At 38.0% G+C, this 18199-nt stretch overlaps 2 protein-coding genes across 2 annotated transcripts in view; one reads left to right on the top strand and one right to left on the bottom strand.

Moving 5' to 3' along the window:
* Positions 1–1033: 1033 nt before the first annotated feature.
* Positions 1034–10233, top strand: tegt (testis enhanced gene transcript (BAX inhibitor 1)). Its single transcript, XM_041798767.1, has 10 exons — positions 1034–1122; positions 3586–3689; positions 3792–3900; positions 4764–4884; positions 5003–5051; positions 5215–5312; positions 6069–6148; positions 6239–6339; positions 6589–6664; positions 9330–10233. Exons 2-10 carry the CDS (start codon positions 3634–3636, stop codon positions 9351–9353), a joined length of 714 nt encoding a protein of 237 aa, XP_041654701.1. The 5' UTR covers positions 1034–1122; positions 3586–3633; the 3' UTR covers positions 9354–10233.
* A 147-nt stretch (positions 10234–10380) lies between these two features.
* The window catches only part of nckap5l (NCK-associated protein 5-like), an 87324-nt gene continuing 79505 nt past the window's right edge, over positions 10381–18199 (bottom strand). Inside the window, exons 11-13 of the mRNA XM_041798765.1 lie at positions 16697–16969; positions 14603–14754; positions 10381–13449 (exon numbers count right to left, since the gene is read on the bottom strand). Coding sequence (XP_041654699.1) covers positions 13189–13449; positions 14603–14754; positions 16697–16969 — 686 coding nt within the window. The 3' untranslated portion in view covers positions 10381–13188. The remainder of the gene's footprint in view (positions 13450–14602; positions 14755–16696; positions 16970–18199) is intronic.

Below are 18199 nucleotides of genomic sequence, written 5' to 3'. Positions count from 1 at the left end.
TGTCATTTTGTATTTTTCTTTAGTCTTAAACTAAGGGTAACTGACTTCCTGTTTGAATACAGACCCACTTTATTAGATATATGAGCATGACGTAAACTTTACCAGGACAGTAAAAAGGTAAAAATTTGATATCCCAAGATTCGAAACACTGTTGATATGGAAATATTTTTACATTAGGGAAATACTTCAGTGGTTTAACATAAATGTACTGACAGGGACAATAAAACATGCGATCAGTGGCCATTTAACTCTTTTGTGGATTATTGTGGATTGTAGATAATCGTGATCAATACGATTTTCTTGACAGCACTAATTACTGTACAATTACAATTACAATTACTTTCAGATACGGTTTTTAAAGGAAAGTCAATTTAAGAAAGTAAATTCGACAAAATAATATCATTACGATAAAATAAATCAATTGCATGTCATTAATTGAAATCTGACTATTTATTAAGAGACTTATATTCCACATTTGATTTTTATTTTAAAAAGATAAGAATTGTCCAATTTATGAAGTAGGTCCTGTTTAAAATCAACGTGTTGCATTAAGTTGAACTACGCCTCATGATGATTGATCGTTTTCACTTACACGTTATGGTCTTAAATTACATCAGCTTTTTAAATCAGTATGTTTTACTTACGCTAACCTCTTTTTAAAATAATATTTATGTTTATGACTCGAAAACGCTAACCTTAAATGCCTATTAATTATAAAATAATCGAAGTTATGCTTTGACCGTTGGGAACAGTTGATAATGGTGCTTCTAAATTTATGAGTCGGCCATTTTAGGTGTACCGGGGACATTATTCGGTGACACCAGGAAGTGCCTTATAAATAGATTCCTCGGAAGTAAGGCTTTTAAATCAAGAATAAAATAAATATTAAATCTACTGATATTGTACAAAATAAAACTGCTTTGTATGTTATTTTGATTTCGTTGAAATTTTTTTTTACCGGTTTCGCTTTTACCTGAGGGATTTTTGGACTACAAATCTCTGGGCGTTTCCGTGGTGACGTCATGTGAGCTGACTGACACGTACTGTTTGTTGTAGAAAAAAAAGTGAAGCAGGAAGAAGAAAGGCAGAAACGGAGAGCTCGGAGCTCAGGAGAGCTAAGAGGTAGGTGCCTTGTTTTTATCATGTTGTTCTCTTAGTCTGCCACATAAACATGGTGTTTTAAACTATCTGCGCTGTCTACAAAGGCTGAAAAATGTAGGAAACGTCGAGTTGTGTTGACAGACGAGCAGCCGTTTGTTAGCAAGCTAGCCTGTCTGCTCGCTGTTAGGCTAACGGCTACCAGTTAGCAACACTGGCTATTAATATGATAGTCGTCTCATGCGTCAGGCATACTTTGGCAGATAATCGGGTTAACTACTCTGATATTTATGTTTCCTAATATTTTTCCATTGCTGTTGCCAGCCAGCAACCATGGCACATACCAGTCGCATGATTTGTAAATTATTGGTCGCTTGCTAATTATGATTTTAAGCTAGTTGCGTTTGTGACACTTGACTCCTGACTTTTAGCGTTAGCTTGTTTGGGTATTTAATGATATGAGCTCTTATCTAACCAAACTGCGCACTTCTGAGCAGCGACATTTCTGTGAACGTCTAGAAGTGAAAGCGGTCTAAATAGTTTACGTAAATGTTGCCATACTTATATTATGAACCAAATACAACCAAACTCACTACCAAATTTCCCTCGACATTGATGAAGTATTTTGACCCTGACTCTAATTGTAATGCTACAACGTGTAAAAACGAACCTGTAACGGTTTAGACAACAAGAATGTTTTAAACATTTCAACATTTGAAAAAATCTTCAAAATTGTATGGCAGGGTCACTGAAATAACAAATACACCCAAGGGTTTTGACCGTTGCGTTTAATGCTGAACTGCTGGATGTTTCAGCCAGAATAGTTTGTCATTGATACCATCTGATCATGAACTTTGTATGTAAAATCATACACAAAAAGTAGTCGCAATAACATATATAGTAATGTTAAAAGTCTTAGATAGCATAAAATTGAGTTGCTCAAATTAAGTGTCTAAGTGTTAATCCTTCGGCTGATAATAATCCAACTGTTGCATCCATTCCTCAGGGTGTCTGCGGAGTCTTAAAAACTATTAAGAGTTGATACATGAGTTAAACGAAAATCAACGCTTTCAAAGGATATTGAAAGTCTCAAAGCAAAATTATAAGGTCTTAGATATTCTACTAGTTAGTTTTAACTGCTGTGTAAAACATGTGAATACCTACTTCTACATTGTGGTAAGACTACTTTTATGCTGTTCATTGTCTTAATTCCCAAAATGCTCAAAAAGCTTAAATTTTTTATTCTATGTAGTCACATTTTTATCATACAATCAGCACAAAACACATGCCAGCTGTGTTGATAATGCAAAAGGTTGGAAGTTAAAGCTACATTAGGGTCTTAAAACGTATAAAGAGGGTCTTTATAAGGTATCAAACAGTAATAAATGTAACGTCAGATTTTCTGTATCAGTTTCTTGGTTTTGGATTTTGGGATTTGGAGTCAAACTTTTAAGTTTGAGGATGTGTAGTTAAAAACCAGTGTTATTTTTGGTAGCTATCATGAATAAAATCAGTGTTTTAATATATAGATTTAAGTGCATTTTAGTTTTAGCCACATTTTGGTTGTTAACCTTAGCATATAGTCTGTTGTAAGCCAACAAAATATTTTAGTCCAGTTTAAGATGATGAATAGCCCATGCATTTTAGTAAAAGCATTTATTTGGAATTTCCCCTTGTGGGACTAATAAAGGAATATCTTATCTTATTTCCTTTGAGCCAATTTAATCAGCCAAAAATTAACTCATATAAATGTAAAACACCCATTGTAATATTCTATCAATACTTTAATTCATTTAAAATGCTTGACAAAATCACAATGGACCATGGAAATGTATGCTAAACTGCTGGGTATATCGACCAAGATAGTTATTTGATTATATATTATGTGCGTGTAATCATACTTTAAAAATATTGATAATATTGAACTAACGTAGCTGTATTAAAAGTCTGGGGCTGCATAAAATAGGCTTCATCAAAAAGCTTCTACTAATTTGTTTGAAACGGTATTTGAGTAATTTTACATCCTTTTACCGATTAAAAAAACAACTGTTACACATTTGTTGTCTGTTATTGCCTCATGTCAAGAGTTGGCGCAGAGATTTACTAAACTCATGCTACCACATGTATTGTGATACTGGGTTCATAATATGATTTTATCCTGATTACAATTTAGTTTTCTCTGTCAGTTGAGGTTAATGAATGATTCTTTGTTTTGGTTCTGACAATAAAGGTTGCATGGTTGTTCACAAAACATTGTGCATTGTTTCATGGTTAAAAAATAATACTGATGTCTAATTTTTGTCATATACAATATAAATGAAGGGTTCTTAAAGTAAATAAAAGTATTGCTGTACATATTCTTTTCCAAATTGATCATATTAACACTGATTTCCCACGGATTGTGAGGTATCCTTTCATCCCTTGTTCAGGCTTCAAAATGTGTTTGATTCAAACCTTGCAAATGGAATTTTCTGTATTTCTGTTCAGAGGAGACTACATTCAGGAATCCCTTGGATCTCTATCCCTGGTTCCATCATGAACGTGTTTGATCGCAACATCAACTTCGACGCCCTCTTTAAGTTTTCCCAAATGTACGTAAGCATGCAGTCGACCAGTGCTCTGTCTGTCCCTTATCTGTTTATCAGATATGTCTCAGCCCAGCCCTGCTCATTCATTGTAATCTGTGTTTGCAGATCTCATTCCACCCAGGTGCACTTGAAGAATGTGTACTCCAGCCTGGCTGTTTGTATGTTTGTGGCTGCAGCCGGATCCTACATCCATGTGGTGACACGCCTCTTTCAGGTAATGATGAGATGCAACAGAGTCTTCAAGTAAATGCTTTACAACACACATAAAAAATTCATACATAATCAGTCCGTGCTGTGCTCTACTAGAACAGTTTCAGAGTATGATGCAAAAAAATTCAACTGATTAGACCTTTGTAGATGATGTTTTTTGAGGCACAGCTTTTTCCAGCTCCACTGTTAATTTAGCTAAAGTTGTTAGACAACCAGATGTAGTGTATCTTTTCCCTAATGTCATGTGTAGACAGCTCTGGTGTATGTAGAAGTGAACAATTTCCCTTTGGCATTTTGAGGAGGCTGTTACAGTTTTAGAAAATGCTGAATCAGTAGATGATGGAAAGCATGTGTTTTAAATTTAGCAGCATCTAGCTGAATAGGATTGTATTTGGATAAACTTTATTCTGAAGTTGTTTTGAACTAAAAAAAAAAAGCATTGTATAATTGCTGATGAAACTAAAACTAAAGAGAACGCGAACAAGAACAAGCAACAGTACTAGTTGAATTCCTTTGTTTTGGTAGTTAATTTTCAGGGTTTATCAGGGTGAATACTAATCATTCTGGGATATTCTCCAGTGTATCGGCCTTGGCAATGCAGACACATTAGTGATATAATAAGCACCACATGTCAAAGTACAGAACCACCAGCAGATACTGAGATAAGACAGAAAAATGTTGTGTGAAAGAATTCATTCTGTCTTATCTGACTGTCATATTGTGATTCTTTTCGTCATTTAATTACGTTTTATGAGAAACAGATGTGTCCTTTAAAGGAAGAGACATTTCTAAAAAGTGCTGTTGTGTCCCCGTGATATGGATATTTTTTCATAATTCTTATGTCTCTTGTTTTGTTCTTGTTCTCAGGGCGGCGTGCTGTCGGTGCTCGGTTCCCTGGGGATGATGTTTTGGCTCGCCATGACACCACACAACTCAGAGACAGAGAAGAAGAGACTGGCCATCCTGGCAGGATTTGCCTTCTTCACAGGTAAATCCCTGCTGTTGTTAGAAAGTGAAAGAACTATTCTAGATGTGAACAGAGCGTTCTTTATGAATTTAAATAAACATATAGAGCCAAATGTTTGTCTTTCTCTGTCCCTCTCTAGGTGTCGGCCTCGGCCCCACACTGGACTTTGTCATCGCTGTCAATCCAAGGTGTGTGAAAGGTTACTCGCTGTTTAATGTCCACACAGAAGCACAGAGCAGCAAGCTGGATTGAAGTTAAACATTGCCTAAACACTGATTTAAAGGTCAAACCGAGATGAGAATGAGCTCTCTGCTTTAAATTAAAACCTTTTGTTTTCTTGTTTCTCCTCAGCATCATCGTGACGGCCTTCATGGGAACCTCTGTGATTTTCATCTGCTTCACTCTCAGTGCCCTCTATGCCAAACGCAGGAGCTACCTGTTCCTTGGAGGTAAAGACAGTTTGTTAAAGGTCTTATCTTATATTTTAGGCTTTAATGTCTAAACTGGAGAGTTACAACAATAAACAGAGTCAGACACTTGAGAGGGAAAAAGAGGGGGATATGTGGGTCATGAACCTTGGCCGTTCCCTTTAAGGAGCTCGCCTCTGTACACGAGGCCAGAAGACATAATCACTGAGCCACTGGTGCCCTATTTTTTTCATTTTGTTATCCAGAGTTTGATAAATGTGTCTGTATTTAGGATTATGCATTCTAAAAATAAATCTCAGTATTGATAATATTGTACATCTCTTATGTTCAGCTTTACTCTGAAGCTTTAGTTTTTTTTTTTTTTTTAGATCTGTAGCTTCTCTTAGAAACCTACATTCTTCTGTATTTGACTAAGATCTTAACAGAACTAAATGAATCAACAGACAAAGAAAATATACACTGTAACAAGGAAAGTCTGTACAGTTATCCAGTGGCTTTATGACATCATATTTTGTTATCAAGTTAAGTTAAAGTTGGGTCAATAAAATTGGTTTGCTGTGGAGTTGTGACAGAGACAGCCTGTGATGCTTTTCTCTGGTTAGTTTAAAACTTAAAAAAAAACATTTTAATGGAACTAAGAACTGTTTTATGATAAAAGAGGATAAAAGAGGATCTTATGTTTATTAATTAAGGGCTGTAATGTTTTCACGGTTGACTTTTTAAAGGTTGACTGAACTCTTCCATACTGTTTATTTACTGCACTCTGGTTCTCCTCAGGCACACTGATGTCTGGTCTCTCCCTGCTCTTCCTGATGTCTGTGATGAACTTGTTCTTTGGATCTGTGATGCTGTTTAAGGTAGCTGAACTACCATTCCTTCTTTAACGTTTAGATAGATCTGTGTCTCGATGCCTCTTGTTAATCCTGTTTCTTTGTCTCTGACAACAGGCACACATGTACCTGGGGCTGCTCATCATGTGCGGCTTCGTCCTGTTTGACACTCAGCTCATCATCGAGAAGGCCGAGAATGGAGACAAGGACTACATCTGGTGAGGACTCGACCCTAGAGCTGTTGGCTCACAGCTCCTCATTACTAGATAACTTATGAAAGATGTTCTTTGTTGACAATAACAGTTCTTGGAATTTTAAACAGTTGTTCAAACATATCTTACATTTTAAATAGCTTTTTAAGCTCAATCTTCAGATGGTAAATAAATTGAATTAACAGCTGGAGGCCTTCTTTTGTATGTGAAGACCCTGAAGGAAGCTAAGAATGATTCTTAAACTTTGTTTTCTAGGCACTGTGTGGATTTGTTCCTGGATTTTGTCACTATCTTCAGGAAACTGATGGTCATCCTCGCAATGAACGATAAGGTGATTTTCACATTTCTTTTCTCATTTTTTTAATGTTTTTTTTTTTTTTTTTTTTCTTAATCTATGGATTTTTGCCGTGAAGGGATTGATGGAGGTAGCGTGTCTATCTTTAAAATAACTGCACTTTGACAATGGTACCGGCAACGTAAAGCAGCTGCAGCGTTTACAACTACATCTTTGACTTCGGTTAATGCCTAAGCTTGCTTCTTGGACTGGTGGCAGAAATTTTACCAGTGACTGTAGTGATACTGGTTTTCCTCACACCAGTAAATTCAACCAACCTTGCAAAGCAGATGGATGCATCCTTTTCCATGTTTCTCACTGGCGAATCCATCTTGCAAAGCTCCCGTCTGAACAGTTAGGCCCGGTTACAAAGTGTCAGGACCAATCAGCAATGAGGGGCAGTATTTTCTGGCGCGGTGAAGTCATGACGCAAGCAAGTAGTCACAAGAGGCCAGTGCAAGTATGGCGGAAGAGATTAGTGTGGATGCTGCTAAAGCGCCAGTTTTATCAGAACTTGACGACATTTCTTCATGAAAAGAAGAACAAAGAACAGCAGTGAGTTGTTTTCTTTTCAAAAACGACAAAAGTTGTGTACTGACATGTCTACAGTCGCCATGGTTCGCGTTATGCAGCTCTTATGGAGTTTACTCCTGTTGGGGTGTAGCTCGCTGGCGGCTACGTCATGTGTTTTGTTGCTCTGATTGGCCTGAAAAAATGTGACAGAACATTCATCCAATCAAACCTCCAAGTTTTTTTTGAAGGCCCTGCCCTTTCCCATATGCTGAGTGGTTTTCAGATGGATGTGTGAAACAAATCCATCTGGCGTGCCAGGTTAAAATTCAACTACTTCACAGTTAATCACGGGTCCAAAATGATAATAAGGATTAAATTATATTTTATATTTATCATGTCATTACGCTTTACCAAACATGGAGAAAAAGAATTTCAGAACAAGAAAAGAACTATAAAAATATCAGCAAACAAACAGCACTGACATTAGTAACCTATTAACACATAAATGTGTCATTTTCAGAAACATGAGGATTAAATAAATTGTGTAGGACATGAAAATGTCTGTCTGATTTTTGACTCATTTTTCACCTTAGCACAGTAAATGTAAGGTTAATCACTGTTCATTTCTGCATCAGCGCTGTCACTTCGGCATCTTTGCGCCCTGTCACATTCATATCGATACTGCGATGGCGTGCTATAACATGTTTCAGTTAGTGTCAGTGTGTTTGTGGGAACGCGAGCAGCAGGGCACAGCTGGAGCTTCACATTCACATACAGTGAGACACGCTCACATGCAGCGCTGCGCTCCCCGCTAGCTCCACTGACCTGTTTACACCTCTGTTACTACCTCTGAATACAACACAGACAGGAAGTCACTTTGTCTTCACTATGAATGTGAGAGAGACTTTATTAGTGGACAAATACCACAGCGGTGTAAATGTCCCAGATTTAGACAGCCCCTCTTCTCCTAGCATTCTGTCATTCTTTAACGGTTTTTGTATGCTCCTGTTCTTATGATGGTTTTGTTTTGCAGTAACCTAGTTAGACCTGATGCAGTGTCCGTGCGTTCTGGATGATCTTTTTGTTTTTAAGACATACAGCTGAGTAACTGTAACACAGCTCACTAAAATGCGTGCTGGAAAGCAGAAGGCATGATGAATGTTTTGGTCTTAGCCTCTTTAGCTTTCATGCAGTAAAGCTGAAGGATGGTCAGGCTTTTAAACTTGAGTAGAGGATGGCTACAGCAATAAGAAGTGAGTGCTGACCTGCGTATCAAGGCTCTGTGGATCAGGGGCATGTTTGAAAGGATGATAGTAATGATTTGTATTTGACTGATTGATCATTTTTTTTAAAAATGATAAACTCTAGGGCAGGGGCCGTTAATAAAAGTTAAAACCAAGGGCCTAAGTTTCCAAATCTTTTAATTTCATGTTTCTGTCTGTGATTAAGGCTGATAAATAAAGATTTTTGTAAATATTGAGATCTTGTGCAGGTAAAAAAAACAAAAACAAAAAAAACTATGGTTTAGAGGGGTTATTTTTAAACTACACGTAGGTTTCAGAAGGTGATTTTGTTATTCAGTCTCAGGTCTTGATGGGTTAAGGCAACGACGTTCCAGTAACAGCAATCATGCTTCGACATGTTTCACTCCACTTTTAGTTATCACATCGGTGGATCTCACATGTGAAGGTTCATTTATAGTGATGAATATCAGGGTTTTTCCTGAATTGTGAGTGCAGGACAGCATCCTAAACAAGCAGCTGCAGGAAAAGACTGAAGCAACGGGAGAGGAGGCTTCATGTTTAACAAGAGACATCACAACTCAGTGGATTTATTGGACAGAGAGGCGGTAGCCTTCTCTCTCTCTCTCTCGCAAACGCTTGTGATGTTGATCGTCCCATCACAGAAAAGTTTGGTAGTTAAACTCTGGCAGCCGTGAGAGTAGCTGGTAGGCAGCGCCCAGGGAGGACTTTAAATGTAGGAGTTCTGCTTTACTGCATTAGTTTTAGTGATTTTATTTACTGAGGATTTCTTTGCTGTTTACTGAACATTACACTAAAACTGTCTGATTGAAAGGATAAAAATTTGTTCATCTCAACCTCTCTTTATGAACTTCTGTGTCTATTGTACTGTTTTTTGTGTTTTTCAGGAAAAGAAGAAAGAAAAGAAGTAAAGAACGTTTGAAGAAATCACATGATCTGTGAGATAAAGGCACAATTTGCAACGCACTTGGTGCTTTCACTTTCTGTCTTCATTTATTGAATTAACTTCCTCTGTGGTCTTATATTATTGAAGAAAAACTTTTTCTGCTTTATTTTTCAAACTTACAACAAAGAGGTTGAATGTAAGTTTTGTTTTTTTCTGGTAAACTAATGCTAGTCCCATGATGGCTGTGAATGGATAGACCAATGCTGCAGTGATCGTGTTCGGCCTGTAGAGGGAGGCGTTGCTTTATGTCAGCCCCCTGAAGCTGAGCAGCACTTACTGAAAGTTTTCATATTTACTGTTATTTAGTGCCATAAATTAACAACATGATAGGCTCCTTTTTTAGTGAGAGCTTCAGAGACTGATCGTTGTTCAGTTTGACTTCTGTGATTTCAGCTTTTTTCTAGTTTTCCTCAGTTCTCTTTAGTGGAGTGTCACGAGACGTGCTGTCCCATGATTACAACAGATTCCTCTCTCCCTCCCCGCCTAAACAAATCTCCCTGTAATTGTTTTCTTCCAACAAACCTAGTTTTGTGAGCGAGCAGGATTGGTGAAGCCTGATGATATTTCAGCCTGTCGTACCCGTGATGAACACTAACTCGATCAGTTTGTTTGAGGAGGTCGAGTCGCTCCCATGTTTTCAACCTGGAGTTACAAAATCAGGCGAGTCGCTCCGGCCTCCGCGTGTAAATTTCTCTAAATATCTTGTCTAGAAATTAGTTTGCCAAACGACATGATGTTAACCTTATGATTTTTTTGAAGGTGTATACTGTGAAGAATTTATTTTATTGATGTAAAATTGAAACTAATAATTTGATACATTTGCTCAAATAAATGTGTTGAACGTATTGAAGATAACTGACTTTGCCTGCTGTTGTTCCTGCTCAAAGTTTTTCTGATTAATAGACAAGTTGGCATTTTGACAGAAAGGGAAGCTGGTTCTCTTTAACTGTGAGGATTTTCTTGTTTTTATGTGAATCTTAAAAACGGATACATTAGCTGTAAATATCAGCCTTTATTAACCATAAATATTGGCCTATACAGGCCAAAAATGTCAATTAAAATATCCTAAATCAGCTGTTTTCATTCTATACAGACAGTAAATATTGCCCTGTATCCTATATTGGCTGTAATTCTGTCTATATTGGCTTTAACCCTTTAAAGCCAGTTGTATCCTATTTGATACACACTTTTATGAGACCTTTATCTACTCAACATGATCAATGAATTACTAAAAACCTTTTGAATACAGCCTGATAAATGACAAAAAATGCTCTCCAGTGCATTAACAATTGAGAGATATGCATAATGCAGCAAATGCATTAAAAAATGTGAATTTTTATGGCAATTTTTCTTTTTTATTTATTTATTTTTTGATTTCACTAAAGGGTTAAAAGCATCTACTTTCCAAAAAACTTTAATTTTCTGGCTATCATTTGAGGTATCAGTCATTAAAGGGTTAAAAATCAACTTATATTGGTTGTAAATATCAGCCTATATGGACAATAACCATTGGTGTAAATGTTGGCCTGTATCAGCTGTAAATTTAGCCCTAAACTGGCTGTAAATATCAGCCTGTATTGTTGTACACTTGCTGTAAACTTTACTCATTATTATCCCATGTCTGCTGTAATTATCGGCCTAAATTCGCTGTAAATACCAACCTCAATTGGCTGTAAATGTCAATCTTTATCAACTGTAAATATCAATCTATATCATCCTAAATCAGCTGTAAATACCCACCCATAGTACTGTTTGCACGGGGCTAGAATTACCTGTGGACCTCTGGTAATTTAAGTATTATCCCCTGATGTTAGTGTTTAGTGCTGTACATTCACACGGGGTCAGTGATGTCTGTATTTAGACAAGAATTTACAGAAATTTCTGAAAGAAAACATGAGGGTGCTGCATGATTGTGATATTATTCTGTGTTCTATACACTTGAGATCATTATGCATCCACAACAACCTTCCTGGCACAGATTAGCTGTTTCAGCCTAACCACTGATTACTGAGCGGCACATTTCTCCTGTTATGGAGATGTACAGCTAAATAATAGTGATATAAGATCAGGTATGGTAAAAGAGAAACTGTAGGAAGCAGAGCAGAAATGTTGTGCGCATGTAGAGAGCAGCAGTGTGCGCACATACATTTGGACAACAGAGTGTAAATAAATAAGTAAAATAAAGCCATTTTTACACATCAGATGAAACTGTAACAGTAAAAAGCAAAATTACCACTCTTAATTACAGAGGAGCAGATTTGCATGGGATTAGTATTACTTATGGACCTCTGTGTGCCGAGAAACAGTCAGTAAATCTGACCTGAAATTTTTATTCAACAACTTGGAGACATGGTCGATTCTTACGGGATTTAAAACACTGATGTCCACACTATTATTTTAAATTACCAGAGGTCCCTGGGTAATACTAATCCTGTGCAAATAGGGCATATGTCATCCTATATTGGCTTTAAATATTGGACTATCCCTTCCCATATCAGCTGTTAATATCAGCCTGTTCGAACGATAGATATCAGCCAATGTCAGCTGAAGCATTGTTCTTGGGTCATCCTCATTCCTGAGGATGTGTGTTTATAAGAAACCAAAGTTTCAGGTCTGAACTACATTTACATATCAGTATTGATGTCAGTATCAGCTTCAATACATTCAGAAACAACAGCATTACAGATTTTTTGAAAAAAAAATCCAATATTTCGCATCCCTGGGGTATCGAAGGTATCAAAGTCCTGAAAATGTGGACCTCCTTACACAGCACAACATACCGTTTACTCTCAACACACTGTTCATCTGTTCCCGAGGCTTTGAGGCTGAAATAAGAGCTGCTCACAAAGAATTAAATGAAAACATTTTAATTAGAAAGTTGAAAAAACGGCAGTAGGTACATAGGACCTCTATCGGCTAGGGAACGAACAGCAACAGAGATGATGAAATACAAGATATGAACAAAATCTACTAAGCGAGGACACTGCAGTTTTCACAGAAAGATTACAAAATAAAAAATAAAAAGATGACTGCAAATGATGTACATTAAAATAAATAAATAATAGAAATACATATTCATTGAATAGTGTAGCCATTTCTCTTATCTATGTTATTATTGCTGGTATATATTACCTTTAAATGTATTATGATTTAAAAACAGACATTTTCTGACAACCTTCATCGGTCGCAAAACAATTATCAACATGATCAATAAAATTGTTTGTACATTTAAAATCGTGATGCATGACTTAAGCAACAAAGAATCACAGACATGAACATTCATTTTTTTTAAGGAGCTTCATGTTTTGTTGTTTTTTAAATACATTATGATGTGAAATGATGATGATGATGATGAAGAATGCATCGATACAGTACAGAACGTCAGCGCTGAACGGATAGATCCCTCAGAGAACAAACGATAGGTCGCTCAACAACTACCAGGAGTGACTTTTTTGTGCTAATCTTCAGCTTAGCCATGCGGTTTGTAGTCCTGTACACATGATTTAAAGAGAACGTGTCCACAGTCAAGTCTGAGCGTGAAAAAGTGAACAACCTAGTTTATTCTGGTGGCTTTTGGCTTCATGTTTATTGGAAAATCCTGAGGAGAAGTCTATCCATCCATCTTCCAGTTGCAACAGAGAAAACGGCTTCATCGTTAATCCTGCAGACATCAAAGGGGTCACACTCTTCTTCTCTTCCTCAAAATATCGCCGTCAGTCAGCAGCATTACAGTTTAACCAACCAGGAGACGTTTGCTCGTCTCTGTCCTCCCCCTCCCCCCTCCTCCGTCCTGGCCTGGCTCATCCTTGGCTGCCACAGGACGACAGACTGTCATACAGCGAGTCGCTGAGGGACTCGGGGGTCTCCAGGACCTGAGGCCGACTCGGGGAGATGGCTTCCTCCGGTCGCTCCCTGAGCAGCTCCAGCCCGGCCTCGCGGCTCATTTCGGGGACGCTGGGGGTGCGAGACTTCCCCCTGCGGCTCATCCCGGACTGGGCGGGGACGGGCAGGCTGCCTGGGTCGACCACCCGGCTGGAGGACGGCCCACCGGCCTTCATGCCCTGAAAACACAAACATTTTAGCATTCTTCTTTCAGTTTATCATTGCTTATGCTGTGTTTAACATTCATATCCAACACTGCAGGTCTTTGACTTCATAACATTATTTAAGTGGAGGCTGCCTCTTCATCTACTCTCATCTCAATCTTTGTTTCTTGTGATTCTCTCCGAAATTGTTCAAAAATAAACCTGAAACAGTCATGTGACTCATCTTACGTAACATCTTCAGGTGCAGGAGAGAAAAGCTAAAGTGGGTTGCAGTATCTAAATGAATCTTTAATCTTCAGCTGATGAATAATTTCTGAGGCTGAATGTGCTTCAGTGTTTTTTATTATGTAAGATGTGAGTGCACATTTAAAAATGTATCTCTGCTTTACTGCAACGTGTTTGAAGTCTGTCAGTGACCCAGATTATCCTTCTTTGTGCTGCTGCACAGGAGCTTTTCAGTAAGAACAGACTAAGAAAATCATATAAAACAACCTTATGGAGATGCAAATTTTTAAAACATGTTGCCCATGATATAAAATATAGTAAACAGGCTTTTCCTGGTGGTCTGTCTGTTGCTCTCTTGCTCTGTCCCCCTTAATGTTTGTCCTCTTTAGTCTGAGGACAGATGGTGCTGCATGCTGTACAGACTGTATTCCCCTGAGGCAAATACTTGATAATATGGCCTACACAAAGGAAAATGTTATTTATCAAATTAATCTTTACCTCAGCCCAGTAATGGCAGAGAGTTTTTTGCAGTAAGATTTGTGCAACACTGATAACATAAACGGTCAGATTTTGGACATTCAGATGCCAAGTAGTTATCCGTGCTTGTTTTTAAGTAACTCTGATTGGCCCTCAGACCTTTTACTCTCTTCTACTCCTGCCTGATCTCTCACGTCCTTTGAGGAATCCCTCTTGGTCACCTTTGAACTCAGTGGAAACTCAGAGGCAACCAAGCTTTTTAAAAATACATGAACTCGATTTAAACATTCTGTGTATGACCTTTGAGAACCTTTGAAATACTCTGGCCTTATTTCTATAAGAAAGACATTTTTCTTCACCTCTGGAATAGAAACACGTCTGCATTCATGAGTGGCAGAGCTACAAACATGAGTCATTACTACAGCTCCATTAACATCATTGATCCTGAGTGAAGCTGCTTCCCTACCCCTCTGAATGGAGATCCAAAGGACACGGCCTCCTCCTCCTCCTCCTCCACAGCCAGGTAAACCTCAGCAGGGCCGGCCGGAGTCTTCAGGTTTGGGAAGGTCCAGGTCTTTGAGCGTGGGGAGAACATATTCGCTCCATGAGCCTCTTTGTCTGCAGACACAGATTATAAAAGAGTTTAATAAATAATCCAAGAGCAAAAACTCTGACATCTTTGTTCAAACTTCAGTGCGACGAAGGTCAGAAATGTTTAATGAGAGTAAAAATGTTTCAGAGAGATTATAAATGTCCTACACTCACCCTCCACCTCCTTTAGTCTAGACTGAAATATCTCACTTTCACATTTACTGAGGGAGATTTGGGGCTATAGAAAGAGACTTTAATCCTCTGACTTCTCCCTGAGCTCAAACATCAGGTTCATGTTTTTTGTTTTAAAGAGTGTCATCATGTAGAAAGTTAATGCATGTTATTACATCTTCAGCTGTAAGGTAGTCACGCTGCAAGATTTAAAAATGTACAAATGAGCAAAAATCAGATGTTAGTAAAGTCCAGAGGCTAAACTGGTGTGTAACACGTACATAGGTGGCTAAAGTTTAAGTACAGCAAGTGGTTACTTTCCTGCATGTTATTCCCAACCATCTTATCTGTTTTAGGCTCTTTTGTCAACATCAACATTTTTGACACAAAAGCAACAAAAATCAATCAGACACACCAATCAGACTTTCACACATCGATGGCAACAGATACATTTCACAATCATCAGGGCCACGGCCCTTAGGAAAAAACCTTTAAAAGAAAAAAATAAAACATATGTTACATCTGTCAGAGTCATAACCAGCCAATCAGATCCACAATCACATGAAGTACTAGCTGTGTGCCGCCTTGAGAGTAAACTACATAACCCGAGCTCAGGCAGCTGTTTACTATCAGTGTTGGAAAATCAAACTAAAGCTGGTCAGGAGAAAAAACAACATCTTTTCCACCAAGAAAAAGCTTTCAGTGTCTTTTATGCTCTTCTTTTAATAAAGAAATGTCCAGTTCTGCTGCTATAGTTTTGGTACTTTGGTACCCTTTAACACCTGAGCCTCTGGCCAGCCTTAAACAGTATATTTCCTATTAAATAAGTTAGGAACTGATGGGTTCAGGGGTTTCTTCTGTCCAATCAGAGAGAAAAATAAACCTTAGAGCAGTAGTTCTCAACCTTTTTTCAAAATAGTCCTTAACACCAAAGTTTTTACCCAAAGACCACTGGATGGAATATGTGGAAGTGTTTTATCATGATTTCAGTTAATATATTAAATTTTAACAACTTCAGAGCAGCCAGATCATTGCAGCCCCCTAAGGTAGTCCCTGATCTCAGGTTAGGAACTGAGGACTTAGAGGATCCCAGCTTCTGGAAATGAGTTTGTTTAAAATCCAGAGAAGCCATGCACGCTCCTCTGTGTCCCTTTGTTTTACTGAGTATTAAGACAGGATAATCAGACGTGTCAGAAGAATTGAGCGAATTTTTAATTCTTGGCTTTTAAAACATATTTCAAACTGATTGGGGCAGAACAAGATGCATTTTCTTCATCTATTTTTCTCACAGCCTGACTTTACTCAATGATCAATCATTACTAAACAAAAGAAAACCCTTTCATTTTTCATGTCTTAATACCAACTTACCAAAGGATTCATTATTAAAAACCAACAGATTTTTAGATTAAGAGGAATAAAAGTTTGTTTTTGAAAAGACAAGGGGGAAGAGCAAAAACAGTTAACGTACAGAGGCTGTTAAAGGTATATGAATAAATACATGAACAGGGTGGATTAAACAACTCTGAATTTAAAAAGAGAGAAGAAAACAAACTTGGATATGATGTTGGAAGTGTTGAATTATTAAGAAATAATCTAACTTACAAGAAACAAACTTGAAATTACTCTTATGATTTTCATAAACATGTTGTAGGAAAAAAAAATAAGCATCGCAGGACGACATCACTGCTTTCTCCCTATTAGAAAAGCTGAATAAAACAGTAGAAAAGCACTGACTCAGAGATTTATAAGGAGATGCTTTAACAGAAATGAATAAGCTCAGGTGCAGTTTGTAGTTCACCTTCACGGATGACGCTGGCCGAGCTCCGCCCCTCCATCATGGCCCCGTACTGAATCGTGGGGATCAGCTGTTTGTGCGGCACGTAGCACTCCTCCTGTGACGTCAGCTCTCGCTCCAGAGTGCGTGCCCGTCTCCCGGCTCTACCCGGGGACCCCGAGGAGTGGTGGTCCGCCCTAGTTTTAGACAGACCGCGTCCTGCTGCACCGCTGCTGCAGTCGGGGAGGGGGAACGTACCGATGCCGCTGTCCAGAGTATAGGTGGAAGCACCAGAACCTGCAGAGGAAGGAGAGAAGAGACAAATAAGGATCATGTGACCAGTGGATGCTCATGTTTTACTGCAGAGGGCTGCTGATCTGTTGACTGATGCGACTTTTATTTGCTTTTGTCTATTGTTTGTCTCTCGATAAGAAACTTTCATCAGCGAATTCTGTTTCTAAATGTGATGTAAAAATAAATTTGTCTGGACTTGATATGTGGGGAACTTCTTGTGCCGCTGTCTCTGCTGGGACTTGCCAATAAAAGAGAGTTTTGTATCTCAGTGGGAATACTCAGTGTTAAGAATAATTAAAACAAACTAGACAGTTTAATCTTAATGCAAACTTCTACTCCAACAAATCCCAGAATGTTTACAGTGTACACACAAAAACAAAAGTGATAAAGCCACATAAAGAAAGCATGCAAATCCACGTTAATTAAAAGGATCTCCATTAAAAGGCAGAATAAACAGGTAGCTGATAATGAGAATCCTCTGCATTGTCTGAGCCTTTCTTGTAATTTGTTCCACGTGTGCATGGCATAAACGAGTGAATGAGACGCTCACCTCATTAAAGAAACAAATAAATAAATAATGGAGGGTACAGAGGAATGGAGGAGTGTAAACTAATGAATTCTACACTCTTAATTTTATCTCTGACTGCAGCCTCTGTGATGAGTCTCCTCGGGGGCGTGGCCTCGTTTATTTACCTTTGATATGCTAATAAAGGTGTTTTTACTCACATATGCTAATTACATGTTTCTGTACAACCCCTGTGGATTGTTTCTGATTTACAGTACGAGTAGGAATACTCAGATTATTCATCACAGAGTCATAACGTTGAAAAAGTGATCAATTAAAAAAGGCTTAAGGTTTGACCTATATAAAACACACAAATTTCATACTCAGAAACAAGTATTCAAAACATGGAAATAAAATTTACCACCAATCATACAGGGCCCCTTAGAGTGTAAAATTATCACATGAAAGATAACTGCATTATTGCTATTGTTAGAATCAGCTTAATAAACATAAACATGAAGAAAACATGATCTAAGCATTAGCAGAATTTAACCCCCACAGGAGACTGGGGGTAAACATTTACACACAGAAATACAGGCCTGCAATTGAGGAGGCTTTTGTCATGGTACAATAATTTTTTTTAAAGATTTGTTTTTGGTCTTATTATGCCTTTAATTACAGAGCTGGGACAGTGGACAGTGTCAGAAACAGGGAAGAGAGAGTGGGGA

This window comes from Cheilinus undulatus, linkage group 11 (assembly GCF_018320785.1).
Source record: "Cheilinus undulatus linkage group 11, ASM1832078v1, whole genome shotgun sequence".
NCBI classification, from domain to species: Eukaryota; Metazoa; Chordata; class Actinopteri; order Labriformes; family Labridae; genus Cheilinus; species Cheilinus undulatus.
Note: the sequence above shows the minus strand (reverse complement) of the source record. Positions and strands in the feature narration are given on the sequence as shown.

What these genes read in the sequence shown, in the direction of transcription:
- tegt (XM_041798767.1), top strand. Translation starts at nt 3,634, where the DNA reads ATGAACGTGTTTGATCGCAACATCAACTTCGACGCCCTCTTTAAGTTT. An exon ending in GTCATCGCTGTCAATCCAAG is followed by an intron (nt 5,052 to 5,214) that starts GTGTGTGAAAGG and finishes GTTTCTCCTCAG; the next exon opens with CATCATCGTGACGGCCTTCA. An exon ending in GGAGACAAGGACTACATCTG is followed by an intron (nt 6,340 to 6,588) that starts GTGAGGACTCGA and finishes TTTGTTTTCTAG; the next exon opens with GCACTGTGTGGATTTGTTCC.